General features: G+C 40.6%; 1 protein-coding gene across 1 annotated transcript; it reads left to right on the plus strand.

The window, feature by feature from the left end:
- The first annotated feature begins 1,208 nt into the window (after positions 1 to 1,208).
- Positions 1,209 to 5,479, plus strand: irx1a (iroquois homeobox 1a). Its single transcript, XM_015061170.1, has 4 exons — positions 1,209 to 1,901; positions 3,011 to 4,118; positions 4,424 to 4,484; positions 5,343 to 5,479. The coding sequence occupies exons 1-4, from the start codon at positions 1,659 to 1,661 to the stop codon at positions 5,416 to 5,418; spliced, it is 1,488 nt and encodes a 495-aa protein (XP_014916656.1). The 5' UTR covers positions 1,209 to 1,658; the 3' UTR covers positions 5,419 to 5,479.
- Positions 5,480 to 10,481: the final 5,002 nt, after the last annotated feature.

Genomic DNA, 10,481 nt, shown 5'->3' on the forward strand with positions numbered 1-10,481 from the left:
TGTGAAGACTCTTCCCACCCCCGTCCATGTGTGTGCGCCACACGACTCTGGTTGTGAAAGGAGTGGACAGCAAAGCAGAGGTTTCCGTTTTTAAGAGGTGGAAATTGGATAAGCAGTTGAAAAAGAGGTGACCAAAGCTGAAGATCGGATTTTATTTTCTTTTTTTCAGCTCAGAGTATTTTTTTTTTAAACTAGTAATTGAAAAAAAAAAATACAAGCATGGCAAGCTGTTGTAAATACATCATCTTTGGGTCTGATTTTAAATTAAATCAGACACAAACAATGTTATTGTGCGCACTAGAAGCCTCGCAAAAAACAAAAACAAAAAAAAAACAAAAAAAAAAAAAACAAGGGGGAAATCATCCCATCGCTGTTTGCCTTGTCTCTGGCTTGTCCACATTCCTTTTCACACAAAGCTGGAAAACGTGAAGTGGCTCTGTTGTTACAAAGGACAACAACAATCTGGTCTGAGTCCACACACAGGGGAGGAGAGAGAGAAAAAGAAAAAAAAAAAAGTTCAGCGGGGGCGAAGGGGGGGGGGTGCAGAGGATTTGGATGATTAAAGCTTTATGAGCAAATCAAAGGACAAAACAGGAGTCAATAAAAGCATTTATAATTAATTGAGAAATTTGCATGGCTGTTTCTGGTTTGGGTTATTTGTCAAAACTTTATATTTTTGCTCATTAATTTGCTTATTTTTATGTATTTTGAATTCAGCATTTGGGGGGAAAAACTCGCAACAAGCGCAAAAGAATGAAATGGGAAAAATTGAGACGACTTTAAACCCAAAAAGGATTTTTTTTTTTTTTTGAGAAAATTTGTCAGAAGAATTAGATAAAGGCATCGTGAGTCCGCATTACCGAGCACTAATTCCTCTGTGGAGCAGCTTTCCCCTCTTTAATTACAATTTAAATCTATTCAAAGTAAGTTCCTTCTTCTGACGGGTTTACTTCCCCCTGTGTCGGACAGCTGTAAAATCGTGTAGACAGGTTGTCATACAACAATCAAAGCCTTCGGTGAATGGACTCTAATGCTTGAACATTTAACATACAATAAGTCCAACACGAAGAGAGAGTGTGTGTGTGAGAGAGAGACACACACACAGAGAGAGAGAGAGAGAGAGAGAGAGAGAGAGAGAGAGAGAGAGAGAGAGGGAGGCCCCAGCCAATGTGCTCCACTCTATATTCACATTATCCACATTGCTCCAAACGAGGAGGAGCTTGCGGGCTCAAGTAGGGGATGCCAATCAAAGCATCAACTTCAAATTGTATCTGAGAGATCAGCCTGGAAGACCTCAGGGCCAGGCGCGTCAGTCGGAGCGCAATTGTTGATCAGATCACATCCAGCGGACTCTGCAACGAGAGAGAGAGAGAGAGAAAAAAAAAGAAAGCGAGGAAGCAGAGATTTAAGAGTGGCTTGCTCTGACTACTCACCTCCGCGTGTTTGTAGTAGTCGAGTTTTTGGCTTAAAACACTTTACGCTTTGCTTCTACTGGCTCTTTGGTTTTTGGTGGCGTATCCCTCGATCTTGTACACTTTGTTGCGCACAGATTTGTTTTCTTTTTCTTTTTTTTTTTTTTTTTTTTTTTTTTTTACTTTTTGTTTTGGCCGGGGAAGCTGTGCAACAAAAAAATATATATATACATCTGGCGGTTGGAGATGTCTTTCCCGCAGTTAGGCTATCCGCAGTATCTAAGTGCCTCCCAGGCTGTATACGGGAGCGAAAGACCGGGAGTGCTTACGCCTTCATCCCGAGGAGGGACCACGGAAATCGGTGGAAGTCCGTCCGCCACGGCGGCGGCCGTCACGTCGGTGCTGGGCATGTATGCAAACCCGTACGCACACAACTACAGCGCGTTTTTACCTTACACCAGCGCGGATCTGGCTCTCTTCTCACAAATGGTAAGAATCAATTGTTTGCTTTTGTATCGAGCGCAAATGTTTCCAAATTAAAGCAAAATTATGTCCTCTGTACCATCGTTACTTGTGTTTTTAGACGCTGCAAAGGAAATTGAAAAAATAAATAAATAAATAAAATACTGCGGAAAGAGAATCAGGGTGCAATTTATGATGAAAAGCAAGTGAATGAAAGTAGGAGTGTAAAAAAAATCCAGATAACATTTTGGGTGTATCTTGTAAAAGAAAAAAAAAAGTTTTAAAAAGTTTCCAACTCTTCTGTTTTGGTCAGATGACTGTTGACCAAAGTTAGAAATGTGTGTTCCGAAATTCAAAATCTAGAAGATTAAATACGCTAAATGTTTTGGGGGTTTTTTTCCAAGTGATCCCAGAATTCCACTTAGATTTTAACTTATCTCAGAGCTGTCAGTTTGTTACGTCTCATAAGGCAGCAAGCGATAATAGGTCATTTGCAGAGTGTTAATGTGCTGGTTAATGAATGCATTATAGGCCCAAACGCACAGAGTGCTGCAGCTAAAAGAATCGCCACTTGTCAAAAAGTACAATGAAAACAACTGCATGAATCCATTGAAAAGTTTCACAGAAAGAAGAAAAACAAAACCTCACACCAGGTAAATTTAGACTTTCAAAAGTTTAACCGTGACACGATGAGAAAACTTAACTCAGAACTTCGAACTTATTTCGTCTTAAGAAAGAGGTCTTGTGCACTCTTGCATAAAAGCTGTCAACTATCTTGGTAAACTTTTTTTTTCCCTCGGAAACACCTGATACCATCTTGGAAGATGCATGAAGGACATTTTTTAGTAAAAGAAAAAGTCTTTGAAAGACCAGTTGTGCAGACGCGAGGCCTGTAGCATGTGGCAGGCTGCAAGTTGAGAAGGTTATTTGTGGAAAGCTCTGCGTCAGGTGCAATTGGAACTCTTTGATTATTTTTTTTTCGTTTTTTTTTCAGAGAGGCCATTTTCATTCGAATACATGCAAGAGGGGGAGGGGTTAATCGAATCTAAATGCACTCTAAAGTTATCCAAAATGACAATGATGCCGACAATTCATCCCTGATTTTTATTCTCTTTTTTCTTTTCTCTCTTTGTAAGGGGTCTCAGTATGAGCTCAAGGACAGTCCTGGCGTTCACCCCGCTACTTTCGCGGCCCACACGTCTCCAGCCTTTTACCCATACGGCCAGTTCCAGTATGGCGACCCGGCGAGGCCCAAGAACGCCACCAGGGAGAGTACCAGCACCCTGAAGGCTTGGCTCAATGAGCACAGGAAGAACCCGTACCCAACGAAAGGCGAGAAGATCATGCTGGCCATCATCACCAAGATGACACTGACGCAGGTCTCCACCTGGTTCGCCAATGCCAGGAGGAGGCTCAAGAAGGAGAACAAGGTGACCTGGGGGAACAGGAGCAAGGAGGACGGCGAAGACGGGAACTTGTTCGGCAGCGGAGACGAGGCAGAGAAGAACGAAGACGAGGAGGAGATCGATTTGGAGAGCATAGATATAGACAAAATCGACGAGAACGACGGGGATCAGAGCAATGAGGACGATGACGATAAGTCCACGGAGGGAAGCAGGGAGCACAGGGGCAGCCTGGGCGCGCCCGGAGACTTGGACAGCTTGGAGAAAAGACGGGCCTTCGCCCTTCAGGCCCACGAGGCCTTTGAGAAATCCAAGAGCGTGATGTCGGTTCACGCAGGGGGCAAGGAGAACTCAGACGGCAACAACAACACTACACGAGTTCTGTCCCCTGACAGACCTGGGAGTTTCCCCCTTCCCTCTAACAATAAACCCAAAATCTGGTCTCTGGCGGAGACCGCTACCAGCCCCGACAGCTCGTCTCAGAAACCTTCCTCTCCTTGTGCGCCAGGGGCCAACAGTAATCACCCATCAGCGCCACACCAGATTCAAACCCACCCGGCCTTCCTCCCCAGTCATGGACTGTACACTTGCCAGATTGGAAAGTTCCACAACTGGACGAACGGGGCCTTCCTGGGCCAGAACTCCCTGCTGAATGTCAGATCTTTTCTGGGAGTAAACCAGCACCATCATCACCACCACCACCACAGCAGCAGCAGCCATCCTCTCTCGGCCCAGCAGCAACAGCAGCCGACATCGGTGGTGGTGTCGCCGGTTGCAGCCTCAGCAGCGCTCAGCAATGACAGCAAGGCCCCAGCAGACACCCACAGTCCCAAACACATAGGTAGGACGGCAGAGAACTAAGCATTAAGAGTTCAGAGTTAAGCATGTTTGCTCGTGTCTTTATCTTAATGCACGCAGCTGTTTGTTCATTTGTTTATTTATTTATTTTTTTCCAAGAGGCCCACGATTGTAATATCAAAGCTCTGCGCAAGCTCTGATGCAAACATCAGTTTGCACAGACACACTTATTTTACTCAACCCTTTCCTTTAGTGTATAAAGTTAAACGAACTCTAAATTGTTGAAAAAAAAAGAACAAAAGTCTACAATTTATTTTAACGACTTGTGTTTTTTTTTTACCCTTGTAGAGCACGAAAGATCCGATTCACCTCCAACACTCAAGTCGTCATTTCGTCCTATTCAAGACAGGTGAGACAGCTTTGCTTCTTTATTGTCACTATGGAGTATTTCATATCCGACTTCCAAATTATAAAATTATTGCATCAGCAAGAAAGTGGCATTTGCTTTAGAGGAGAGTATTGCATTAGATGTTGACAGCACTTATCGTAAAAAATAATTAGAATTTAAATATGAAACAAATTAGAATAATTCACTAAACGTGCAACTAATATATATATGGTATTGAAGTGTTTATATTAGAACAGATGTCCAGTATGTGTTTTAAATTAGTTTTTTTTTATTTCCCTCCTTTAAAAAAAAATACATATTTTCTTAATTACAGTTTTTTTTTTTACTCCCTTCAAAGTAAGGTGATAACAGCGAGAGAAAGCACAGATAAAAAAAAAAAAAGCAGTTTGCTTTAAGGGTGACAGGGGTCTTGACTTTCATCCCACACCCCCTTTAATTCCTCCCCTCTGGGGAGAGTGTGGCTACTTATCAAGCCACCGAGTAAAACGGGCTCTGTCTGGGCTGTGTGCTTTCCCTAAAGACCCCTGGGAGGCCCCGAGCCCAGGGGAGGAAGAAAAAGGAAAAAAAAAGTAGTTTACCACTGTTTCAAGTTTTCACAGTGCAATGAATTGTAAATATTTTTTTTTCACTTTATTCCTCCAAATTATATATTAAAACGTAGATTTTACTTAGTTTTTAATAATTATTTTTTTCCCAGGGAAAAAAAAAAAGCTAAACAGCGAGGAATTAGAATATGCAGGCTGGATCCCTGTTCCCTAATCAAAACCTTTCAGGCAGACACTTGAGACGCACATTGAAACCCGCTGTCCAAACACGGCGGGGGTATTTATCTGCCTCTCTGTATTATTCTTTATCCAGATCCTCTCTGCCTTCCAGCGCCAGGAGTCCCCAAGACGCCACGCAACGGGTCCTCACTGCTCTCTCGTCGGCTTGATCAAGACATTTGATTTTTCTTTCCCGTGCTTGGGGAAAAAAAAGAAAGACGAGAAAAAAGAAAATAAAAAAAAAAACATGGAAAAGAGACTTTAAGCTCAGCAAAAGGACAAGAAATACAAAAAAAAATGCAGTGTAGCATTTGAGTCGGTACAGAACAAATGGCGTAATTTGGTAATATCCTGTGGATGGATGGATTACTTCCTCTATTGTTGTGTAGCCTATACTCGCGCCTATAATGTTACTCTCCTCCACTTTACCCAGACCTGCTGGGACATTTTGGTAGGCTTTTTACTTCATTATTCTTATTATTAATTATTATTATTATATTATTATTATTATTATTATTATTTGTCTCTATCCTGTGTTTTTGGTGTCTTTTGTTTAATGTAAATACCAAGTGATTTAAATTTGTAAATAGGAAACATTGAAGGAATTTGTCCAGATCGTATATTTTGCTTAATAAACTAATTGAAATTTTAGAGAAAATCCAAGATTCTTTATCTTACTTTTTGTTTATTATTATTATTATTATTATTATTATTATTATTATTATTATTATTATTATAGTAGAAGAAAAAAACGCGTATGGAAAACAAAACAAAAACAAACAAAAAAAATTAAAAACACGGTGTGAACGAAAGAAAAAAAAAGGCATTGGCAGACCGCAGGCAAGCAAGCTTAATTTTATTCAAGTTTGGAAGGAAAGCAGCGTGGATGCATTGAGGTGCTAATAAGTGTCCAGATGGTTGCTGGTGACAGAAAATGGACAGGAGCAGCTGGGAACGTCATTAAGTAATAATATGGGAACGCCCAGTCCAAACAAAATCAAATGGTTAAAATCTAATCTGTCAGAGGGAGAAGTCGATTCGAAGATAAATTATTAATATTTTCTCTTTTTCGGGGGGGAGACACGGAGGGAGGAGGAGACGGCTGACATATAGTAGGGGCCTTGCTGTTTTGTGGGCCCCTGTCTGTTCCGAGGCTGATAATAATCATTAGCTTATAAAAGCAGGCTTTTTCCCCCCCCCGCCTTCTGTGTGTAACTAAAAGCACATATTGATTTGGCGCAGATGAAAGCGCAATGGTTGGCTCTAATTGGAAAATGCGTCCAGCAGGGTTTTTTTTTTCGTTTGTTTGCGAAACAATCCGTTCTAGTTTTAATTGCGCACGTTAAAAACATAAAATTATAATTCAAAATTTAAATCAGTAGTTTCAGTTTTTTTTTTTTTTTTACTTGGATATTATATTCAGACCGTCTTAAACGTGATTACATTTTCTTCAATTGCGCTGAGAACTAACATACACCGCTAATTTAAAAATAATTTTACCTGCAAGACTATTAATTAAATAAATCTGAACAGTTTTGTAAATAATAAGCTGTAAAGTCGTTTGTTCCAGAGAATTTATGTGTGGAGGAGTCTGAACCTGTAGAGCTTATGCGGATCCGTTTTGCTATATCACAGCGACCTCTATAGGCGAGCGAGAGACAGATCGGAACTGAAGTCGGATTCAACGTTAAAGTGCACATTTAAACAATTAAACAAAATGTACACAAATATTAGTCTCGTATGAGACAGTGACACATAAATTACGTACCAAGAAAGAGTAAGTATGTGTAGTTAAATCATAACACTGGTTTCGTCAGACAAAACGGAGAAGAAAAAAGATGGTTATTTTCTCTTGAGGGCAATGAATCATTTAAAGTTTATTACATGGAATGTTGTAAACTATATATATATATATATATATATATATATATATATATATATATATATATATATATATATATATATATATATATTTGGTAAATGTTTATCAGAGTGCGTCAAAGTGACAGAGAAAATACGTTCATGTGCATAAATCTGTGCATAAATCTGTTACTTAAATGACCGTTCTTAGCAGCGGAGGTCCATGATGAAACATTAACAAAAGGTCATTAAACTGGTTTGTTCTGTTGAATGGGCACGGCCTGCTTCAGCACAACTATAGACACAACTTCACAACCGATATTATTGTGCCATTCTATCTTTCTAGACATTTTTTCTTCCCCCCTCCAGCCTTATGCTTCAAATCAACGTGTCAAAATGTTAAAAAAATGGCCAGCAAACATTAATGTAAAACCATGTAAATTTCATCCTACAAAACGATGATCACCACAGTATGACGGCGAAAGCAGGTGTATGATATTCCCCAGCCCCGACCCCCACCCGCTCATTCACACATGACACTGCCCCCCACCCCCCACCCCTCACTGCTTGGCTTTTGAGGGGGTAGGAGGGGGGTTGGAGGGTGGCTAAAATTAAATAACCTCTCCGTGTCCCATTTATTCCTTTTGTACCGAAACAGCGTGAGGTTGGGGGGGGGGCAAAGGCGGTAGCTGCAGGCCATCATATTGTGTTTCCGTAATAAAAACAAAATTATTCATTTAGTAAGTGGATATACCGCGGATTGTCTAATGGCTAATGAGCGCAGTTGAGTCTGATAATTAGGCTGTCACTTTCAGCCATTTCTATCCCCGGATGCTCTGGGCCTCGACGCAGGGTGGGGGAGTGTTATGAAAATAAGTGTGTGTGTAGGGGGGCTGGGGGGTGCAAAATGAATTTATTAAAAGTAAATATATAGATGAAGAACGGAGAGAATCGGGATTACACATAGACACAGCAGAGTCTGATGTTGAAACGATACACTTTTTAAGTAACTACTGTTACGGTGAAAATAAAATCGTCCTGTTTTAGATATCTTCACTCAGAGATACTTTTATCTGTGTTTGTCTGTTTTTAATAAAGCCATTAAAATATCAACTATATAACTACATTTCGAAGAAGATTTTTTTTTTTTTAAACTTAAGGCTTTATTCAGATTAAATAACTTTTATTAATTTGTAAATAGCACAAGAAGAACAATTTTCAACAGTAGGTGGAAATGTTAGCTATGTCGCAAAATTAAATAAAATCAAGTTAAAAACGGACAAATTTAATTATTCACAGCTTTTGAATAGTTATAGGAGAAAATCATATTGTTTATCTTTACTGGATTTTTTGTAACAAACAATATGATTGATATTTATCTGTTAAAAGTATTTCTACACAACTGGTTTCAAAATTTCAATGAATGCTTATGTGAAAAGCTTAAGCAAACAAAAGTTTAAAAATATAATCGGCTTACTAAAAAAAAGAATATGATGAAGTAGCAGGGTAAGCTTGATTTTTAGATATTTTTTTTTTGTGTGTAGTGTATTAAAAAAACACAGCAAATCTATAGTTACATCAATAAAAAACCACCAAATATGATGATGATGGATTTTTAGATCCATAATCGCCCACTGCTAGCTTGATGTTTGAACCAAACCCACTCAAGCGTCATGCAAATATAAACTCATGCAAAAACAATAAGTTGTTGACCCTAAAACAATGTAGCATTCTGTCACCCCCTTTGCTCCCTATAATGCTGCACTCTTTTGTCGGCAGACAACAACCATCTCCCCCTTTGCAACTGAGACATGTCATGCTGGGGCAATCCATTCAGTTTATGAGTGAACTGCGCATTGTGACACTTTGTGTGTGCATGTGTAACAGGAAGAGTGTTTGAGAGGCGAGGGGGTGAGGTGACCATGTGGGGAGGAAAGTTTATCACTGTCTTGTCTGTTTTTGGTAGAGGCCGGCCATTCTTCCAACAGACTGAACCCCTTAGTTGTCCAAATACATGAGTGTCTTTGCCTTTTCCCTGTCCCATCACCCTCTTATTCAAGTGTTTCGTGTTTCCCTTCAACATCTCTGCTGTCTTTTCACAGAGATGCCCACCCATAACCATTCCCCTATAATCCATTTATCTAGCTTCGCAAGCGAAGCACTGGTCAAGCAATGACACAATAGCCATCTAGGGTGGACCAAATCCCTCCCCCTGACACCAACCCCAATGTCTAAGAATGGAGTGAAACACACAACAACAAGCATCGGCAACTCAGTGGAGTCAAGAACAGTAGAGACCACAACAGGAGCCACCTTCAAACCATGCCACACCATGTTTAGCTGACTAGTTGTGTCCTGTTCCTTGTTTCAGTCGCACAATGGGCAGTGAAAGGGACAGATGCCTTGGTCATGGGCCTTTCAATGCCAGAGCAATAGGCTGCTTTAAGACGGGGTTCTTGCCACAGGAAGAGGGTGCAAGATTTGGTTGGGAAATTGAGGGCGAAGGGAGGGAGGCTGCTCTCTAACACAAATAGCAGCATGAAACTGGTAGTTGCCTGACGACTGCCTGGCTGGCTGACTGACACATTGCGGGTTGAGCAACTACTCACAACAACTCAACAACCCATGCAGACCCCTGCTGACGCAAAGAAAAACTTGGACGGGCTTCTAGACATACGAGAAGTAAACATGGACTTTCGCTCATGTTTGCCTGGTTCTCTTTCATTTGGCCATTCAAAGAGACATTCTTGCATTTTGATCGGGCAAGAAAGAGAGGATGCAATAACAAAGCGAAAATCTGCCTTGTAAAGTTTTTCTGTTTCTCTCCGACTCTGAGTGAGGAACACAGGGAAAAAAAAAAGATCTCCTTTCACGCCTCTGTAAGGAGGACAATATGCTTATTTGGATGGAACTCAAAGCCCCCCATGCCAAATAGTCAGGCACTAATTAGGCTGGCCTAATCTAGGAATTTTATCCTCAAATCTGATATATCTTGGATGAAATGTTCTATTTTAGGAGACCTCAGTTGAACATCGAGGTTCATTATTATCTTCTTGTTTGCTACATGTTTGTTGATCAAAGTTATTTCCGTGTCTGTTGTTGCTTAAAGTGTATTGACAGAGTCCAATATACACAGAGAAGTTCTCTAGCTGTACTTCTGTTCCATTAATGATTCCATAAACCAATTAAAGCTGGTCTGCCTTGACTCTCCTGAAGCACTTGTACATTGCTGCTCTACCACAACAGCACTATATTTAGGGAAGAATGCTGTACGATCTTTCCCTCCCTCTTTAACACACCCACACTCTCTCCCTCTGTATCTCAAACACACAGACGCCCGAGAACGCGTGCGCACATTCCTCGTTCAAGCTGC

This window comes from Poecilia latipinna, unplaced genomic scaffold (genome assembly GCF_001443285.1).
Source record: "Poecilia latipinna isolate Pla-1442-1.1 unplaced genomic scaffold, P_latipinna-1.0 Scaffold68, whole genome shotgun sequence".
NCBI lineage: Eukaryota > Metazoa > Chordata > Actinopteri > Cyprinodontiformes > Poeciliidae > Poecilia > Poecilia latipinna.

Coding starts and splice junctions, on each gene's coding strand:
- irx1a (XM_015061170.1), top strand. CDS start 1,659: ATGTCTTTCCCGCAGTTAGGCTATCCGCAGTATCTAAGTGCCTCCCAG. Junction 1,902..3,010: donor TGGCTCTCTTCTCACAAATG/GTAAGAATCAAT, acceptor TCTCTTTGTAAG/GGGTCTCAGTATGAGCTCAA. Junction 4,119..4,423: donor CCACAGTCCCAAACACATAG/GTAGGACGGCAG, acceptor TTACCCTTGTAG/AGCACGAAAGATCCGATTCA.